A 21,189-nucleotide genomic window follows, 5' to 3' on the forward strand; every position below is an offset into this window, starting at 1 on the left:
GTTTATGCTCCCCACTAGTTTCTCCACTACCAGACCTTCCCAGGAGTCCTTTCATGATAAGCAGAGTCTATCCAAAGTGGTGTCCTCTGAGCTCCATCCCTGAAGGCCAGTCTGAGCATCAGCGTGTATTTACTCATCAGATTTCTCCACTTCTTTGCATTTCTTTCTTTCTTGGCACTTTCTGAATACTAAAGTTTATCTCTCACTGGGGGAAGAGAGAAACGATTAGTTTAAATTAACCCAGAGCTCTACAAACTAGGGGAAAACACGTTCCTGTTGTTTCGAGGTGTAGTTTGAACTAATTACCTCCTAGTTTTACTAGCCCTATATAACAGGCAGCCTTGTACTTGTTTTTATGGGGAAGCTGTTTTTCTAAAGGACCGAAAGTAGTAGTAGAGAATGAAATAGGTGCTGAGTTACACTTCATCCTAAATAACTGTCCTCAGAGTGGCTAAGCTTTTCAGGGTTAAATTGCTGAAACTGAAGATTCTATAGATCAACAACAAATCTCTATGTGACCACTACTGGTCTATGCTCTTAGCATTTAGGGGCCTCAGTAAATAGTCAGTCTCTCTTTCTCTCTCTCTCTCCCTCCCTTTGGTCATAAAGTTCCTTAAGGAAAAAGCAATAATTATGTCTTATGACTGTAAAATAAGAGAAGGGTTCAGCATCCTGAGGTCTCTGGTGAGAATGATGGGAATAGAGGCTGCCAACAATGAGCTGGTTGCAAGGCCCTTCCCAGAGCATCAGCCTCACCTATGTCCATCCCCAGAGACACTCAAGAGTGCACTATATGTAGCCAGGGAGATGGTTTCCTGCGTAAGTAAGAGCCGCTCACTGAACAAGCCTGAGGACCTGAGTTCAGATCCCCAGGGCACCCAGAGAAAGTAAGGCATTGATGCTCCCATGAATCCAGCACTGGGAAGTAAGAGACAGGGGGATTTCTGGGATTGCTGCCTGCCAGCCCAATCCCAGCTTCATTGAGAGACATTGTTTCAAATATGGTGGAGAGTGCTAGGACACCTGATGAACTTCACAAGTGCACAAGGACATGCATATGCACACACACACACACACACACACACACACACACACACACACACACGCCGCAAAAGAGGATGCTGTTTCTAGAGGGCAAAACCATTGGAGTCCGGTTCTCCCAGTGCAGAGATGAAGGGAATCATTTCTTTGGGGTTCTCACATCCAGGTGTGATGGGGTTACTCCTACTGAGCCCTAGAGATGCCAGATCACTCCCAGAGACCCCACAAAGCAGGCTTATCTTAGTTTAGCAGTGAGTATATCCTATCACTGGGCATTATGGAGATCAGAGTGTGGCCTGCAATGGTTAAATACTCCCGTGCTTCGTATGTGAGAAAAGCTGAGAGTAACCAGAGTCCATCTCACCACGACCAGTCCCTAGGGTTGAGGTGCTATGTGGTTTCTTCTGGAGGTTTGTTGTTATGTTTTGGTTTTTTAACACTGAGATACCTTCCCTGGTGGTCAGGGTGGAGGTCACAGGGTGAAGAACAGACAAGAGTGAGCCAGGGAGGCAAGACAAAGACAAGAAGGGGTTCTTCTCTGCTGTCAGAAGTGCCATGTTTTCCTTGGCAGGGCTTTGTGGTTTTCTTTTTCTGTTGCAATCAGAACACAAATCAATTCGCCTATTTTCTCCCCCAGAAGTGGGCCGATGGAAATGAAGACAAATTAGAAAATGATGCGTATTTGTGACCCGCACTTTTCAGACTATTTATGGAGAAGGAATGTGCTTTATTTTCTAAGGTTGGTTTCAGATGATAGTGTTATAAGTGACAATCTAAATGATTAGAAAAAATCAGTGTGCAAAGCCAACTTTCAGGACAACAAGCTTCATGGCTTCGGCGTAAGAGCCATGAAATTGTGAAGGTGCTGATGTACTCATAAGGTTTAGCTTCATGCTGACTGGCCGTGGCTGGGCAAGTTCTGACAATTAGCATTTGCTTTAGGCATGCCTTACAGGTGACAACTCTGCCATTTCTCTCTCTTCTTTTGTACCTTGGTTTGGTGCCTCTTAACGGGACCTCCTTATGTGTGCTTTTTTCATGCTCCTCTGTGTGTGTGGGTGCCTGGTGTGTGTGTGTGTGTGTGTGTTTGTGCCTGGTGTGTGTGTGTGGGGGGGGTGCCTGGTGTGTGTGTGTGGGGGGGTGCCTGGTGTGTGTGTGTGTGTGTGTTTGTGCCTGGTGTGTGTGTCGGGGGGGGGTGCCTGGTGTGTGTGTGTGGGGGGGTGCCTGGTGTGTGTGTGTGTGTGTGTGTTTGTGCCTGGTGTGTGTGGGGGGGTGCCTGGTGTGTGTGTGTGTGTGTGTGTGTGTGTGTTTGTGCCTGGTGTGTGTGTGTATGTGTGTGTAGAAGGCAGAGTACAACTGTATGTTCATTACTCAGGTGCTGGTTTTTTGGAGATAGGGTCTCACTATTCTGGAACTTGAGAAGTAAGCTAAGCTGGCTTGCCGGGGAGCCCCAGGGTTTCACTTGTCTCTGCCTCCCCAGCACCAGAATTACAAGTCAGGTTCTCTGTGCACGACTTTTAGTTACATGCACTCTAGAAACTGAACTTACACCCTCCATTCTGTGTGTCAGGCATCTCTTTAGTTCTTTAAAGGAACCTTCCTAATGTCAAGGATGGGGGTCTTCACGCAGCCGTTTCGAATAGCACTTGGTTGTGTTTAAGATTTTATGAGAAACAGAACAGAAATCCCGTTATGCTAAGAGGAAACAACCATCTTAAAGGTAGACAATAACACACACCACTGGGAATACTATTTAGACTTATTGTCAGGGGCATAGTGTGGCTTAGGAAATCTTTAGGGAAAATTAACTTGGGGACATATTTTGTTGCGCCAATTTGAAGCATAAAAGTAATTAGAGCCGGGCGGTGGTGGCGCACGCCTTTAATCCCAGCACTCGGGAGGCAGAAACAGGCGGATCTCTGTGAGTTTGAGACCAGCCTGGTCTACAGAGCTAGTTCCAGGACAGGCTCCAAAACCACAGAGAAACCCTGTCTCGAAAAAAAAAAGTAATTGGAAATATTAACCATTGCTACTTGTCCTGAAATATGCATTCTGCCAAACCTGCAAGGCCTGACCCCATGGCTCTGGGTGGGTTAGGAATACAGTTGCCAGGTCGAGAAAACAAAAACAGAATACCCCAAAGAATCAGAATCTAAGTACTGAGTCATCTTTCTAAATATGGTCCAAATAGTTCGCAGGACTATCCTGTGTAGTATTGAGGCTATACTTATGCTTAAAGGAATATGTGATCTATTTACTGACTTACCAGAGAGCCTGTATTTTACCCAGTAATTTCACCTAGTAGTCTTTCAGTCTGAAGTCTGTCAGTCTGGCCTTCCCCCCTCCCTTCAGTTAAAAATCAACCCAACCAAATTAAATCTAGCTGTATTGACCAAACCTGTTTAGCTATTGGCAATCGGAAGCTGAAAACTCAATAAAAAAATGCCGACATTTATTTGAGAAAGCTGTTTCCCACCTGGCCAAGTATGTGGTTGTCTTTGCCTTCTTCTTCCTCTTCCTCCTCCTCTTCCCCCTCTGCTTCCTCCTTCTCCTCTGCTTCATCGTTTCCTCCTACTTCTCCTCCTCTCCTTTCTAGTTCCTTCACTTAATAAACATGTGTATTAAATCTCATGAACTATTCTGGTTGGTAATATAAAGTGAATAAAGTAGGTGAATTGCCTGCCTATGGAGCTTAGGGATTAAAGGGATAAGTGTCTACAAAAGAACAATAGAAAAAGATGTGCTCAAGTCATGTGACCATGCAAAGGTACTGTATTAACTACAGTAGCCTGGAATATTCCTTGGTAACAGCTGTCAGTCTTCAATAGTATGCCACGACTCAGATTGTGTTCTACGCATTTGTCTGCTGGGGGGAGGGTCGTGCCATGATGCGTGTGTGGGAGTTACAGCTTGTAGGATGTGGTTCTCTCTTTCTACCACGTGGCTCTTGAGATTGAACCCAGGTCGCCAGGTTTGGCAGCAAGCACCCTTACCAGCTGAGCCATCTCACCTGCTTAGCAGTTTGTTTAGGAACAGTCAGTGGCCATTCCAGGCAGCTTTCCAAAGTCACTGTCTCCAGACTTCCGGGATGTGTCCTTCCTATCAGCACTGTAAATGCTCCACCAGGGAACGAGCAGCAGACTTTGGCAGCCGGAAGCTTATGTGCAAGTAACTGGTCTCCCTGTATAAGCATCCATTGCTGTTCAGCAGACAGTGTTACGTTCAGTGGTGCAGGGAAGTTCAAGCCTTGGTAACCACAGCAGCAAGGAGATCTGGGTGTGCATTAGGTGTGATGGCGGAATATGTAGATAGGCTAGAAGAGAAGGCATTGCACAAGGACAGCAGAAGCGAAGTGGGCATGAGCTTTGGGGGATGTTCCTCAACACCGTGATAAAGTGTACATCTCAGGAAAAGTAGGAACAGATGTATTTCAACTTGTTTCTCAGATATGAAAAAAGTCATTTATGAATGCCTGAAATTTGGCAGATATGGAGTTATCTGAGGACCAGGTAGATAATATTTAGGTCAGTGTCCTATATTATTTAGTAAGAACTTTGCTGCCATTAGTAATGTTCATTGGCGGGGAAATGGCTCAACAGGTAACAGCACTGCTTACTCTGACAGAACTTTTGCAGTTCCCACCTCCTACACCGTGGCTCACAACCACCTGATTGTAACTCAAGTTCCAGGGGATCTGACGCCCTCTGCTGGCATCTTTGAGCACTGCACCCATCTGACATACACATCCCCCCCCCACACACGGGTGAGGGAGCAGATAGCTATAAAATAAAATAAACAAATCTTTGTAAATAAAATAATAACTCAACATCATCAATGTTCTTCTCAATGATAGAGTAGCAGCAGTTCCTTTGCCTTGACTTTTTTCTCTGCTGTTCCTGTGTTTCCCCTTTGGTCAAGTCTGTGTATTTGCAGCTTTGACAAAATCCTTGAGAAAATCAACTCAAGGGAGGAAAGTGTTTCAGATCAGGATTTGAGAATGCCTGAGAATACCGCCCGCCATGGAGGGCCGGCGCTACGACAAGATTGCTAGGCAGCTGGTCACATTGTCATCATAGTCAGGAATCAGAGGTGGGGAGATGAATGCTGGTCCTTAGCTGTACCTCCCTTCAATTCATCCCTAGACCCCGTCCCATTAACCTAATTGAGAAACTCTGCTACTGACATACCCAGGGGTTTCGTCTGTGACTCCAAAGTCTGTCTCAGGTTGGCAATGAAACTTAGCTACTACAGTCTGTCTAACTGAAAAACAGTTAAGTCGCTCCGTGAGAGAACCCAGGTTTTCTTTCGAGGTATAGGGTGAAGACAGACCATGGGCGTCTTCTTTACTCCTCTGACACTCAGGGCTCTACCATTCCACATGTATATGGTGTGTCTGCTGCGGCAGCCAGGCCATTTTAGGAGGCAGAGCTCTTCAGTGGGGCTCCCTCCTGCCAGGCTGAACAGCTCACAAACCTGGAGCACCCATGCCCTCTCCTGCTGTTTGTTATCTTGGGATTCTTTGTTTATTAGGAGCCAGGGCACAGCAGGCTCCTGATTAAGAGAGAGACTCAACCCAGGTGCCTCCTGCCTTCGCTGTCATTTGAAAGTGCCTGCTACTTCAGCAGACCAGAAACACTATGAAACTATTTCCGGTAGGGAGAGCTTGCCTCCTGAATGGCTGCGCCTACTACTGCAACTAAGAGGTGTGTGTGCCTAAGTGACGACGTGGATTTTACAACTCTTAGGAACCCACTTCTCATTACTTAGGGAAAGCCTTAAATGCACAATGAGGATCCTGAGGCTAATCACCATCAATGCCCAGAACATTACAATAATCCAATGAAACAGAATAGCGTTTCCGAATGTAGCAATTTGTGTAGAAATTGCTGAAAGCCTAGACCCATGCTGAGAACCTTACATAGAAGTAGGCTATTGCTTTGACTGAGGAGTTATTTATTTAGCCTTTTGTTGGTAAATAAGACAATATTTCCTTCAGAAAATCTCCAGAGCCAGGAGTTCATAGGAGAATACCAATTTCCTTGATGAGAACTGGTGGAGGAGGTCTTGGTGCTGCTCTTCCCGGTCTTGGGTCTGAAAGAACTCAGTGGGTCCTGGGGGATGACACTGTCCTCATGCAGAAGATGTCTGGCTCTCGGGTCAGGAGGTCTGGATGCACTTCCACTGCCTTGCTTGCCGTTATCAGCTTAGCTGTCCAGGCTGAGTCCTCAGTGAGTATTTTTCTCACTTTCCTCCTTGCAGCACAACAGCTGTGCGGGGACACCACTGGAAAAGAAAGGGTTTGCTTAGTTCACGGTTTGAGGTCCAGCCCATCACAGCAGGGCATCATGCGGGGAGAATGAGGCTGACTGTCACTTTGTGTCCTTATCTAGGAAGCAGAGAGAGAGAGGTGAATGGCTCACCCTCTCCTTTCTATTCGGTCCAGGAACAACGAAACTAGTGTCCTGGTGACATCCACATTAGGCTGGGTCTTTACACCTCAATTAGCCTAGCTTTGAGAATCCTTCTCAGACACGTCCGGAAGTTCATCGGCTCCTGTGTCATTCTAGGCCCTGTCGTGCTGACCTCGACCATCACACCAAACCTACAGTGACTTAGCTGGAGATTCCCTCTCCCGCCTCATGGTTGGGTCTTTGCTGCTTCATGGTAGCCTTAGGGCTGACGCTAACACAGTCTCGAGATGTTGGAAGTTTTCTACATCGGTTGTTTCCTCTGTTGGCTTAATTTCCCCAGATATAGCCATTAGATAATGGCGCAGATATGACCCATTAAAGGTATCCCAAATTCTCTAGGTGATTATCTTAGCTGACCCTCATACAAACTATAAAAAGTGGCTAGCAACATTTCATGAGTGCAGAAGTTGAGGTACATGAAGACAGTAGAGGAAGAAGACAGAACTGGACTATAGGTAGACTGCCTGCCACTCAGGGCTTTGAACGCTAAATACTCCAATGGCACCAAATGCCAGGACTGACTTTGACCTAAAGGTTCCCTTCAGAGGAGCATTTTCTTAATGAGCCTTTTCGAGTAGAATCCCAGTGACTCTGTTTCCTTGCTTTTCGTCTCCTGAACTCATGCATTTCTTACTTCCTCCACTGGGATCTGTGTCCTGGAAAAAGAACCTTGTTTTGACCCCTGTGTCTGTGCCAATGTCAACGCCTGACCAAGGATGGCGAGTGAAGGATAAGGCTGACAAGATGGCTCAGTGGTTAAGGGTGCTTGCCACTGCATCTGAACATCTGAGCTCAGCCCAAGAGATTCACACATTAGAGGGCAGAGAACTCTCAAAAGTCCTGTCCTGACCTCTACACACGCGTCCATCCACAGACACCATACATAAGCATCATTTCCAAATGTTTTTAAAAGAATGAAATACTCCGAAAGCATGCCACGCGTTGAGGGAAATTGTTTATCATATTTAAAATGTTTTCTCCTTCAAGCCTGCCCAGGGCACGTCCTCTGTGTCTGACTCCACGTTGGTTCTCAGGGCTGTGTAGGATGTGACTGCTGCTCTGAGTTTACGTGGTCACGGGAGGGATGCAGCCAGTGAACCCTCTCTCAGGGAGAACAAATTGCACCTTGGGGAGAGAGGGTTTAGGGAAAGCTGCTTGCAGGGGTATGTCCATGGAAGGAAGAGCTGACAAGGATAGATAACCAGGTGGGAACTCAGGGATCACGTTACCAACAATCGCTGTGTAGTGGGACCCAGAGAAGGGCCGTCAGGGTGAAGAGAAGACTTTACAATAGAACCCGTAGTAGGAATAAATGACTGATGAGATCCACAGCATCTTGACAACTTCTCTAGATTCTAGACTTCATTGAGCAGGGAGGTGTGGCCATGAGAAATTGCAATTGGTGCCAATTTGATTGATGCCAGCTTCAGCTAATATCTTTCACCATTTTATGGATGGGACAACCGAGCCCAGAATCTCCCCGCTTTAAAACGTGGGTGGAGCTGGCTTGATTTTTCTCCATTATATTGATCTCGGGTTTCCTATGCCTGCACCCCAACTTGCATTCCTTTCTTCCAACATTTGACATCAGGAGACAGCTTGTTTGGTTGGTAGAGTGCTTGCCTAGCATGCGCAGGGCCCTGGGTTCAAGCGCCAGTGCTCACACAAACCTGGTACACTGATCCATGCCTCAGGGCTCGGGAACTGGAAGATCAGAAGTTGAAAGTTGTTCTGTTTCATAGCAAGTTCAAGTACAGCTTGGGGTAACCAAGAGCTTGACTTAAAAAAGAAAAGAAAAGAAAAAATAGGGGAGGGAGGGAGAAAGGAGAGAGAGAGAGAGAGAGAGAGAGAGAGAGAGAGAGAGAGAGAGAGAGAGAGAGAGAGAGAACACCAATTTTTCTGTGTCCTTATCTTTCTGTCTGATGGTACACACATTTCAGAGCGCAGCTTCCCGGAGCCCAGGCTGTTGCTTACACAGGGGTAGCATCGTAAGGGATTGTATTTTGACCATTGGTCTCTGAGAGAAAACTGCTTTTGTACTAGGCGTCTTTTATCTGAAAGGACGGCTGGAGTGCTCCCCCGACTTGGTGGAATGGGGAGGCGCGCGGAGGCTGGCTGCCCACGCTCCGGGCATGCGTGAGCACTGCCAGCAAAACACAGCTGGCACAGCTAATTTTAGCCCCGCCGCCGCCTTGCAGAGAGACCCTTTAAGGAAATATATCTTCTCTGAAACAGTCTGTATTATAATGTAGCAGCTGATAGACGTGTCAGAATATTATTACTAGCGGGGGGGGGGGGGGGGACTCTGACAAGTAATTACGAGTTTTTGTTCATTTTTTCTGTAATATTTATAAAGCCCACGAAATCATCCAGAGAGAGAGAAAAAAAGAGAGAGAGGACGATTTTATTCTCTAATAAGTGAATAAACATAAGGATCGCTTTGATTTTTATTTTTTAGCACATGGATAAGTCACAAAACACTTTTGAGAGTTAAGCCCACCCCCTTGCTGAGGTGGGGCATGGCTTCCCCACAGAAGTACCCAACTAAGAACGGCAACTTTTTCTCCGCTCTTGAGCATCCTCAGTGTCCTCTAGAAGGCGAAATGTTGGTTTCATCTTTAGGTCTTGGGTTCCTCTGGCTTTCAGTGTGTTAAGAGGTTGTGAAAAAGCCTTGAACACACTTTTCCCCATCTTAACTGGAAAGGCTGGCATGTGTGTGTGTCTGAGAATGTATATGTACACACATATATGTATATATATAATTTTTGCCTTCCTCCCTATGGACCCCGCCCCCCCCCGCAGGGTTTTTTTTTGTTCAACAATACTGTGCCTCACCTCTGGGAACTTGGCGATTGAAAAGGAGAAGGCAGCTTGGGAGCTTGGGAGCCCCTGTCGGTGCAGGGCAGGGAGGGCTGGGCCGTGCCCCACCCAGGCACTGCAAGGGCAGCTTGGGTTCGGTTCCACCCGGGGCTCGGCTGCAGGCGCCACTCACTCTGCTATTCCAGATCTCTCTCTCTCTCTCTCTCTCTCTCTCTCTCTCTCTCTCTCTCTCTCTCTCTCTCTCTCTCTCTCTCTCTCTCTCTCTCTTCTTTTTTTTTCTTCTTTTTTTCCCTCTTGGAGGAAATACTGCAGCCTTCTGGACTGCGTCCGCGGCTCCCTGGAGAGGCTCTCTCGGTTCCACCCACTGGCTGGAAGGAGGGGAAGTGAATGAGAGGGGCAAGGCCAGCCCGAACACACCATGTCACTCTGGGAACCAGACAGCAGCAACTAAGCCTGCACGGGTTTCTTTTTCTTTTCTTTATTTTTTTTCTTTTTCTTTTTGTCCCCCCCCCCCAGTTTTTTTCCTTTCTTTTCTTTTTCCTTTTTGCCCATTGTTTCTTTTATCCTTTTATTACAATTTCTTTTTCCAAGGTGGGAAAGAGACACGAGACACCGAAAGCTGTACTGCAAGGGTTCCGAGTTGTGCTAAAGGATTTTTTTTCTTTTTTTTTTCCCTCCTCCTTCGCCTTTACAAGCGCCTGCGATTGACACCGCTAGAGACAAGCTGGTTAGAGAACAAACTGCTTCCTCCGGACTGGACCGGGCAGCCGGGAAGAAAGCAGGCAGCCAAGAACTGTGGAAGCTGTCTGGGGGTTTCTCTGCGAACCTCAGCCCCCATCTGGTTTTTCTTCTTTTTCTCTTTTCTTTTGGTTCTTTTGTTTTGCTTTGCCTTGGTTTTCCAGTTGTTTTAAATTCCTTACGGTGTTGGAACTAGTGAGCAGCGGAGTCTTGGAAGCCTCATCAGTCACCCAGACTGCCGGGAACAGTGGATTAAGAGGAAGAAGCTCGCCTGGGGCATCATATACCCTGTTATTCAGTTTCCTGCCTCGGAGATAAAGATCCCAGCTACATGGGCAAACGCCTGGATCAGCCACAAATGTACCCCCAGTACACGTACTACTGTCCCCAGTACCTCCAAACCAAGGTATGGCTGGACCCGCGAGCTTCTGAAGGCAGCGTGGTGTCTGGTGCTCCTCGGGGGCACAGCAAGTGGACCCTTCCCTCACCCTCGCCCCCATCCCCTCTGCTGACCGCTTTCAAATTACTAACAGTAGGAATGGAGTTAACAAGCCAGAGGAAGAAGGGAGAGGGAACCGGAGTGTGGCTTTCCCTTTAAAGACAGGGTACTTTCAATGGAGTGTTCTTTTGTTATTTAGCAGCAGAAATGCTAGTCAGCCGGGAAAGTCTTTTGCAGGTGAGCTGGGATTTTTAGAAAAGAGGTTCCAGCAGACATTCTCAGGGACACAAATACGATTTCGGGAGCTTTTCTAGTAAGCTGTTCTTTGTGTGCGAATCTCAAAGATTTAGGTGTCTCCCCTTGTCCCCCTTCCTTACAGAAAACACTCCGGGGGGGCACTTAAACTTTTCATGGCCTAGCACAGCATGAAGAAGGGCCTGGGGAGGTTCCAGGGTACCCACCAAAGTCCCTCAGAGTTTGCTGAGTATATTTTTTGCTTTGGCTGTCTTTATTTTATGTGAGGGATGATTGAGATGCTATGGGCTAAAAGATGTAGAAGCTTAGGATACAGGGTCTATACTTTTAGACTGGCCCCCTACCCCCACCCTACCCCTATCCCTTTAGCTGCCATCGGAGTCTTGAAAAAGGCATGGGATGTAACTGATAATAATTGAACTTGAATTGGTTAAAGACTTTGGGCTTTGTCCGAGCATGTGCTTAAGTGATTGTTAGGGGCCCAGAGGCAAGCCCACAAAACTGAGCAGAGGGCAGTGCCAACGCTGAACTCTTACCCTTCAGTTAACGCATGAAAGACTGTTAGGTGAGAAATCAATTCTCCAATTTGTCAATTCGATTGGACTTGAAAAGGGGGGTAAAATGTTTGTGCTATACTCACCTGAAGTACATGGACAGTCTGATTTCGTATTGCATTAACTAACCCCCACCGTCTTCTTAGTAAGTACACATGCAAGAGTGAGCAAGGCATGTCTGAGCGATGTGTGCTGTCACTGGGTTTGTTGGCATGACCACCAGGGCTTGGTAATTCATGCTATGGCTATCGCCCATTTATTCGGTCTCATCAGACAATGCCCATTTGAGAACCAAACTGGACAACAGTCTCTCAGGAGTACATCTTCAAGGCTGACGTTTCTTTTTCCATTTTTTTTTTCCTTTTTCGATTGCTCTAAGCTTTTGCTCCTCCAAGGTCGACTCACGTTGCTTTTTTGCCTTTGTGTCCACTTAGTTTGGGCTGCCACTGCTGCTTAACTAGACCAGCCCTCCTTCCTGGTGTCCTGAGTATTAACTCTTTGGGGAACTGGGGAGAGAATGCTGCCCTGCTACTTTCCTTAAAGAAATGGTTTGGGCAAGTTTAAAAAAAGAAAATATTTGCAGGTGTTTTTCTCCCCCAAAGAAGCAAAAACAATAAGCCCAGGGGTTGCCTGAAAAATGTCAAGCATTCCAAACCTTTTACTCATCGGGCTAAATTTTTCCAAATGTTTCCCAAATCGTGCTTTGTGCTGGTTCTGACTTCCAATGCTGTGTGCAACCACAAGAGAAAGTTTTTGACTGAAGTGAGTGGAAGAGTTGGGGTTTTTGTTTTGTTTTGTTTTTTTCCTAGATTGCCTCTAACCTATGACTAGGTTAGGAAGTAAGGAATAATGTGTAGAGTTAAAGATTCAGGCTGCCAAGTGAGCCACCCTAGGAGATAGAGGGAGGGAGGGAGAAAGGGAGGGAGGGAGGGAGGGAGGGAGGGAGGGAGGGAGAGAGAGAGAGAGAGAGAGAGAGAGAGAGAGAGAGAGAGAGAGAGAGAGAGAGAGAGAGAACGGGGAAGAAAGGAGCCTGGAGAAAAACTTAGAGGTTTTTAAGTCTTTTTGGGATCCTGTGTGGCTTTAGTGCCCTGTGAACTAAACTCTTATTACTCTCCAATCAGCCCAAGCCATGGGCATCTGGAACATTTTTAAGAAGTTAGCTCCATTAGGCATCCCAAACTGAGATTTAGGTAATCAGATCAGGGCCAGGAGGGATTGTCAGGTCAGCGACTTCGGCTGTTGGGGTGATCATATTGACTGTTATGTTGTCCAACTTCAGCATGGCGGTGCGGTTGTCACGTACTGTTCTAGTGCCTGTGGAATGACAGACGTTAATGACATCCTAGGAAGCTGGAGATGTGAAAGGTTAGATTCAGAGGAACTGCCAGCGTGCGGTTCTATTTGAGCACGTGGAGACTTTCTGACAGAGTTCATCCAATCCGAGGAAGCACTGTCAGGAGTGTGGAGGGCAATGAGCTCAGCTTCCGCATAACCTTTGCCCTTTTCACACATACCTATCTCCGAGTAGAATTCGTAATCAGTTAAGGGAAGGGCGTTCTGTTTATGTTTATGTTTTGGGCCTAGATGGACTCCACGAAAATCCACTTCTCCAGCTGTCTAACTGCAACTGAGGTTTCTCGTTGCCACCAACGGAGACAATGTTCATAGATACAGAATCCTATGGTTGATCAAAATCACTTCCAGGGGTATCAGGCCTTAAAAGACGGCTGAAAATCAAGCGGTGTTCCTTCCTGATATACAAGAAGGCTCTCTCTCTCTCTCTCTCTCTCTCTCTCTCTCTCTCTCTCTCTCTCTCTCTCTGTGTGTGTGTGTGTGTGTGTGTGTGTGTGTGTGTGTAGGGGGAGAATCCTTGTGGGGATTCTTAAAGAACCCAAACCACTGTTTAGTATAATTTTCAGAAAATGGAAGACAAACAAAAACAATCCAGGCTCTTGCTTTGTACTTAGATAGTGAAATGCTAGGCACAACTTTTAATTTCTCATGAGAAAACAGAATGAGGTTCACATTCTGAAGATTAAAGCCCAGTCTTCTGTTCCCTCAAATGTATATTGTAGCGCTGGAAGAGGTAGGTCCACTTTCTCCTCCTTTCTCGTTATGTAAGAACTTAACTTTTTTCTTTGCTTTAATAAAACAAAATATAGAATTAGACTATTTCTGTTTCTTATCTCCCAGAATTATTTTCTAGAGGCTTAAAATGCTTTATATGAGACAAAATGTGCACGTAGCCTAAATGGTAGTAGATAGTAACTATTCAGCAGCCAGATGTGCACAGAGTGGTGCGTATTTAAATGACATGAACGCTGGGCTGTGCTTTGTGGCAGTGCTGTGCTGTGCAGTGCTGTGCTGTGCTATGCAGTCCTGTGCTGTGCTGTGCAGTGCTGGGCTGTGCAGTGCTGGGCTGTGCAGTGCTATGCAGTGCAGTGCTATGCAGTGGTGTGCTGTGCTGGGCTGTGCAGTGCTGTGCTGTGCAGTGCTGTGCTGTGCTGTGCTGGGCTGTGCAGTGCTGTGCTGTGCTGTGCAGTGCTGTGCTGTGCTATGCAGTCCTGTGCTGTGCTGTGCTATGCAGTCCTGTGCTGTGCTGGGCTGTGCAGTGCTGTGCTGTGCAGTGCTGTGCTGTGCTGTGCTCACGTCTTCAGATGCTCGGTCTCTGTTGGACTGATGCTTTTTCTCCTCGCTACAGAAGACGGTCTCAAGGAGGAGCATTGCTTTTTGTCATGGCATAATGAAGAAACTTAGTGACATGTTACAATACTGAAGCAAGTGATGTGGCTTGTGGCTTGATTTTTAAAGTTTCTCAAAGCAATCTGCTGCTTAGAAGGGTAGAAAGCCCGTCCACAGTTCTAGAGCAAAGAAGGCTGAAAAGTGTGCATCTTCTTACTGGCGAAATACAAAATGGCATTTGACTCTTGCAACCCCACATTTTTCAGAAAATCCCCTTGTTGGTGTTGGGTTCTGAGACTCCAGGTATATTTTGCCTCGAATTTCAGGCACTTTGAGTAGGACCATTTCTTGAAAAACAGCAATAAAGCATCAGACAGACAACAAAGTAGTTGAAAGGAAAAAGCCAGGGAAGGGCAGCACGCTTACTGCTCGGTGGCTTGGTATTCCTGGATATCGTGGTTGAGAAATGGATATTTCTCTCTTACCAGATATTTGGAAAACTTTAGTCATGTTTTTTAAACTTTAGAAAGAGGCCCCAGCAGGTGTCTCCATTCTTGCTTTTACATAACCTTCCTGGTTCACAGACTTCCTCTACCAGCCCAGCAATCAGAACAGTGTCCCCCTCTCTGGTCAGTAAAACTCTTGACGAGGGGTTCAAACTAAGAGGTCCTTCCTGGGTTCCTCTAGCTAGTGCCATTCAGATGACATCCTGAGCCTTATTGAAGCAGGATCAGGTATGAGGGCCGAGTCTCACCCACTGTGCCCTGAATTTAGCTTGAACCACCACGGTTTGCAGCCCAGCCTGAAGCCTCCCGCTAAGAGTCTAGCTGGGGTGCTGTTGGTCATAGAGAGATCATATGCTTGAGAACACGAGGGATGAGGAGCGGACAAAGAAAAGGGAGCTTATGGAGGATAGAGCATTTTAAAAACTGTGGACATCCGGATCCTTCAAAAGCAAAATCACGGCTCACCCAGTTGTCAGGCAGGCAGAGGAAGGCAATCCTGCAGGAGGGAGGGAGGCTGGGATTTCGTAGAACTTCCTGCCTGGGCTTTGCACTGATAACTGGACTTGGGAACCTGCCAGTTGTTTGAAAACTGTCCGAAAACTCCCAAGTTCTGGTTTCCTTTGAAAACTTGAAACGCGCAAAACTTGTTTTCTTAAAACAACAACTACCCAAAAAGCAAAAACAAAAACAACAAACAAACTTGCAGCCTTGGATTATTTGCACAATTATAGGTACAGTTCCAAGTATTTTCCTTTGCTTGGGCCAGGGTTGCCTGTAGGAGAACATGAGGATATGATAAGTCTTGTTTGGCTGATTTTCAAGTGTACAGAATTTTAATTTGTTTTAAATAAGAGGAAAAACTCCAGCTAGAAGGAATTGCTGCTCCCTTCGGTTCTCGCTGCTGCAGGTCCGTAGACTCAGTGGGGGTGTGTGCAGCCTGCTGCAGGTTTTGCTGTCTTTTCTAGAATGTGCTCTAATCCCCTGAAAATGTCTCCCCAAATTGTCCAGAAAGTTCTTATTTTTTTCTCTAGATTCAGAACTTAAAGTGAGCAGCATCTATATTTCTTTCACAGTCCTTTCTGGAGCAGTTTCCTTTCATTTTCTCCCCATTTATGGAAGAAATTACAGAATTATACAATAGGAAATTTTTTCAGACAAGCGAATAAGCTGTTTGGGAGCTGGGGACAGGGACACTTTGCAGAGAGAGACACAAAAGAGGAAAAGGGGTCGCAGGTTCATCCAGGGTCTTTCTGGCTTCAGGGACTCTTGGAGGCTTCATCTTTGCACTAATGTGATTTTTCACAAATCGCTCTTGGTATTACCAGTCTTTTGTCAGAGAAGGAGACAAAGGTTCACCCACGATGATGTCCCTGCCAGATCTGGAAAACATCGGTCTTTCCTTTGAAAAGAAACATTTTTTTTTTTTTTAGTGTCAAACTTTTTATTCAGAGTCAATGGTGGATGTTTGTCCACAATTGGCTCCAAGTACCACGCTGAAATTGTTTTGTAACAGTCTCACACCACAGCTGTATGTGATTAACTAGTGTAATATCCAAAGCATGTGAGAAGAGACGTTTTTATGCTATAGCTGCTGCAAGCAGGAACGCAGATGGGGCAGAGGGGAGAGCCACAGGGACGATGTCCACGGGCAGGGACGTGTCTTCACGATGTGTGTTACTATTTTTGTAGTAGTGGGAAAACATTGAACTGTTTTGGCTGTGCTTTAAAAATATATATTTTCTGGAAGTGAAAACAGATGGTTGCTAACAATTGTTTAAAAAAATATGCATGTGTATGCTGTAGTGAGGGACATTTAATTGGAAGACACAAACCTATTTAATGGGGCTGACAGCTATGTAAAAGGAAAGCTAAGAATGACTCTCAAAACACAAATTCAAAAGCAAAGGCGAACTTCACGTTCTTTCTCGATATTATAAATAATCTTTACATATCTTTCTGCTTACATTTTTCTTGTCTACTTTAATCTTTGGAAATCTTATCAGAAAACCTTCATGGGATTTACCTCTAAAGAAAACATTGGCCTATCGTAATGTTCAACAATTTAGAGATGGGAAACTGTGTTTGCTTTGAAAGATAATGGGAAATAACAATAGATGGCTTTGTAGACTGTGACATTCCCATTGATGATGCTAAAAATTAGAAAACGACACACAGGCCCCTGTTTCTCTAGTACTGGTGTTGTAAAGACGAGTCTGCTTCTATGGGTTCTCTATAGTCTTTGGGAGGTAAAGTTAGTCATTAGAGATTGTAGCCCTATAGAATAAATAACACTAACAGGGAGGCTGGGGAGATGGCTCAGTGGGCAAGACACTTGCTGTCCAAACCTGATGATCCATGTTCAAATCCCAGAACCCACGGAAAGGTGGGAGTCGGGACCAAGTGTCTGTGAACCCAGTGTTCCTAAGGGGTTCGGGGGAAGGTGAGAGGTGGAGACAAGAGATTCTCCAGAAGCTTGCTAGTCTAACCAATGCTGTGGCAAAGAGAGGCCAGTCTCAAGAGAGGTGGGACGTGAGAAGGGGGAGCCAAGATGGTCTCCTGACGTCCATGGTCACAGCCCTGAAGTCTCATACATGAAATACACACACAAAACACATACACAAGGGCATGCCCACACACATGAATAGTAATGATAAAAATAAACTTACCTATAATATATACTATTTAATACACCATAAACTATAATAGGTAAAAGTTAGATGTATTGTTAGTTAGTGATTGTTTTCAGGGCCTTGAAAATGTCTATAGAATTGGCTACTTAGTTTCAGATTTCAGATTTTAGACATCAAAACTAGAAGGAAAATAAGACGTGTGGGCACTGGTGAGCTGGCTTATGTTTCCTTTTAGGTTTGCTTTCAAGTTGACATTGGTAGAGAATTTGTACACACTGAATTTTTTCCCTTATTTTCCATCATGTTTGTTACTCATTAAATACATACTATTTGGGGTCAGATATATGACTGTAGATTTTCAGTTTGATATGGCATTCTCCTCGAGACAGCGAATATGAAGAAGACATGCAGCTCCTGTTTCTCATTGGGTCATTCTCTGCTCTGTTTTCTGGGGCCGTGGCTTGTTCATCAGTTTCATTCACTCTGACCCCTGCCTGATACAACATTTGGAGATCCTCTTTGGAGACAGCTGGGTCTTCTTTGGTCTTTGCTGTTCTGTGGCATTGGAAGGTGACCTGTATTTGGTGCTTTTCATGAGTTTTTGCTTGGTACTTTGATGCTTTCTATAAAGCAGTTAAATGCTGCTTTGCGGACTCTGCGGGTTTGGTAACTGTCGCTGCATCCTTCTCATCTGAATCCCGTACACTGAGAGGAATACATCCATCCCTCGGGAGTGAGTAGAGAGGGAAGGGACAAAATGACAGGCGTCATTTAGTCGTTCCTACAGCAGGTTTTCCTGTGGTGGTGAAGTTGTCTGAGTGGATTCGTTTGGTGCTTATCCAAGCTTCAGCAGTGAGTGTGATGCCTCCTGTCCCCATAGCTTCCTCTCCATAGGTGGTGGAGGCACACATGGGTATGCACAAGGCCAGACTGCTGTGTGAAAATACTAAATTCTCTTTATTTTGTGAATCGATGTGGGAGTTAATGTGAATGCAGAAACCACCATTGATAGATGGAATTATATTTTGAATGGGCTTTGCAAAATGTGCAAATTCCTGAGCCTAAGAATGGGAAGGAACCTTGGAAATGAAGACAAAATACTATAGTTACTTAGAACGTGATATTATGGGGGGAAACAGTGACACCTCAAGACGTATCAACTCAACGGTTAACACTTGAGAATCCTCTTTGGAGACTGTTGAGTCTTGCTTTTTTTTCTTGTTGGAGACCATTCTTCTTTCTTCCAAACCCTACTAAGCTGAATTAATGAGATGAAATATTATATAATGACCCATTTTAAATAATTTGCCATTTAATCTTTGGCAGCCATGTGTTGTTTTTATGCGATTTAGCACATGAATTATTATTTTTCTTTTTATGATTGCATATTTACACTCGGAGCCAGAGGAAGGGAGAAAGCTGTTGGGGGAAGGCCTTTGCTTCAGTCCACATCCAAATCTCTTCACCTGTTAGAACTAACCTTCCTTTCACCGTTAGAATTAAGACATGGCCTGCTTCCCTCTTAGCTTTAGAATATTGCATTTTAAATATAAAGTATGGGATTCTGGGAAGAACATTCTAATAGTATTATTTCAACATTGGAAGAGGTTTTAGTACGTTTACTTGGAAACATTTGAGCTCACGCAAAGCCACCTTTTTAATGCTTTCTTGTGAATTTGAATACTGCCCCCACTTGAATACAGTATTTTTGCAAAGTTAAAAAAAATAAAAGTTAACCTGCAAATTGTTTTGAGGCCATAAGATTTTCAGACTAAATGGAATGAGAAGAGTTTATGAGTTTTCTCTGTCACATGGTATTTTTATGGGTGGCCCTAGTTCCCATTTATTGTGGCCTTGTGGTTTTCAAGAGGTATCTATAGGGGACACATGTGGTGAAAAGGCCCAGCATATCAGAAAATGTCACCGACAGTCTTTGGCGGACTGATCTTGAAGATGGACACATTGGGTTCACCTCTGGCAGTGAGACACAGCTGGAAGGTTCAGGTCTTAGTGTCAGGTTCACCAAACTCATTGTGTGCTTGGTGGAGTTGTCTGCCAGAAGCAGATCTGAGTGAAATGGGGTCTCTTCCAGTCTGGGGTACAACTGGGAGGCAAATTAATGCCATGTTGCTCTTGCTGTTGGGTGACTTTTCTAGATTCCTCTTCTCAAAATAGAGTTTGCTGTGTTTTTTCGTGTACCAGAACTGCTAGTCACTTCTGTTCCAACAGTTTCCATGAATCCTAAGAGGACTGGGTCATGTCACAGTCAGGACTAAGAAAGAAGCAGGAAAGAGAGAGGGCAAAGGGAATTACAGAGCTCTTGGTAGACTAAGGAAGCAAAAGCAGGCTCCCCATGACGATGGGCTCTTGTTCCTGGAAGACACTTCATGGAAGACTTGGGAGTGAGCCTCTAGACAGGATCAATAGGGGAAAGAGGAAGCCCCCAAGATCCTATAGAATACCCAAGCCTGTGGCTGCCCCCCTCCCAAAGGGATGAAGCTGTTATTTTCCCTGTCTCCACAGCCTGGTGTTGTCTTTCTCTGTCACTCCACACTTTGTTAGTGGTAGGGATGAACCTAAAAATCCCTTAGACAACTTCTGGCAGTCCCCATTTTAAAGGTTCAGGAAGTAGAACCTGACCAAAAATCTTTAAGGCTCATGGGCTCAGCGATCCACTTCTGGAGGCTCCACCTCTCAAAGGTTCCGTAAATGTCACCAGCTGGGGACCAAGTGTTCAAGCACTTAAGCCAATGGGGACATTTTACTTCAAACAGTGACCTAACTACCCTGGTTGGTCTTTAAATTAAAAAAAAAAATCTAACTTGTATATGCTTTATTTGTGTATGTTTGGTGGCAGTGGTGGTGGTGGTGGGATACTGTGCCAGATGTCAGAGTATAACTTTCCAGAATGGGTTCTCTCCTTCCCCTGCAGCTTCCCAGCACAGTCTTGAGGGGCAAGTGCATTTGCCCACTGAACTCTCTTATAGGGGTTCACCTGCTCCTTTAAAAACAGGACCTTTAGCTACACACAGAGCTTCATCTGTAGGTCCACAAATCACATTATAAAATTTCATCCATACCTAAAATGCAAGCACACACTCCTAAAAGAGTTACAGGCATCTTTTGGTGTCTCTTGCTTTCTTTGTGGCTAATGATGACAGAAATGGAGATGGGCAAGGCATTCCCAGGAACTCATAGATCTGTCCCCTGCAGCCCATGCATGGTGCACAGAAGTGTGAACAGAAGTAGCTGATACCAAAATGACAGGGACTGATTTTTTTCTTTTTACTTTCTGTCACAAGAATCGCGTGTTTTTATGTTTTGAGACACACTGTAGTATGTCACAAGAGTTTGGAATCTGCACGCCCCTCTCTGTTACTCTTGGTAGCATCTTTTCAGAATCCTCTTTATCGATTCATTCTAGTTAACCCCTAATGATTTTGTAATATGTATTTGTCCTGTGGAGGGCAGTGATCTTCAGAGCACTTTGTCATGTGGCTGCCAATCATAATAAGAGTGAGGGCATTCAATACCTTCTCCTTAGTGGGTGACTCATGATCAACCAAACAAAAGGAACCTAGAAAGTTGGAAGGGGAAGAGAATCAGGTCTTCATCTGCTTTAACTTTTCTGGGAGTCGATGGGTGCTTTCCTTTCTAAAAGCAACCGAGGAGAGCTTCTTGGCAGGGGGAGGGCATTTATGAGTACGAGGGCCATCTTTGGGCAAAAACTGAAATATGTGGAGGAGTCACAGGGCTGAGGCTTTTGGTGTCTTGTGGGGAAAGCAATAAATGCCGGTGTGGACAGTTGACTACCTGGTTTGGTTTGCAGTGTGCTGCAAAGTTTGGCAATGTCATTCTCGTGTGTGTGTGTGTGTGTGTGTGTGTGTGTGTGTGCGTGTGAAAGAGAGAGAGACAGAGAGAGAGAGAGAGAGAGAGAGAGAGAGAAAGAGAGAGAGAGAGAGAGAGAGAGAGAGAGAGAGAGAGAGAGAGAGAGAGAGAGAGAGCAGAGGGCAATATCAAATCTTAGTGCTCAGGTGCCATCCATATTGTTTT

The 21,189-nt window shown here is 45.4% G+C and overlaps 1 protein-coding gene across 8 annotated transcripts in view; it reads left to right on the top strand.

The window, feature by feature from the left end:
• Positions 1-21,189, top strand: part of Rbms3 (RNA binding motif single stranded interacting protein 3) — a 1,334,377-nt gene that overhangs the window by 615,392 nt on the left and 697,796 nt on the right. For 2 of the 8 annotated variants that reach the window (XM_075964224.1, XM_075964225.1), the window contains exon 1: positions 9,707-10,476. The exons of 5 other annotated variants lie outside the window; for them this stretch is intronic. In XM_075964224.1, the coding sequence (XP_075820339.1) occupies positions 10,402-10,476 (75 nt within the window). In that variant the 5' untranslated portion in view covers positions 9,707-10,401. Of the gene's footprint in view, positions 1-9,705; positions 10,477-21,189 lie in introns of those variants that run through there. One more of the 8 variants, XM_075964226.1, reaches the window with a different exon arrangement.

Source organism: Microtus pennsylvanicus, chromosome 3 (genome assembly GCF_037038515.1).
Source record: "Microtus pennsylvanicus isolate mMicPen1 chromosome 3, mMicPen1.hap1, whole genome shotgun sequence".
Lineage (NCBI taxonomy): Eukaryota > Metazoa > Chordata > Mammalia > Rodentia > Cricetidae > Microtus > Microtus pennsylvanicus.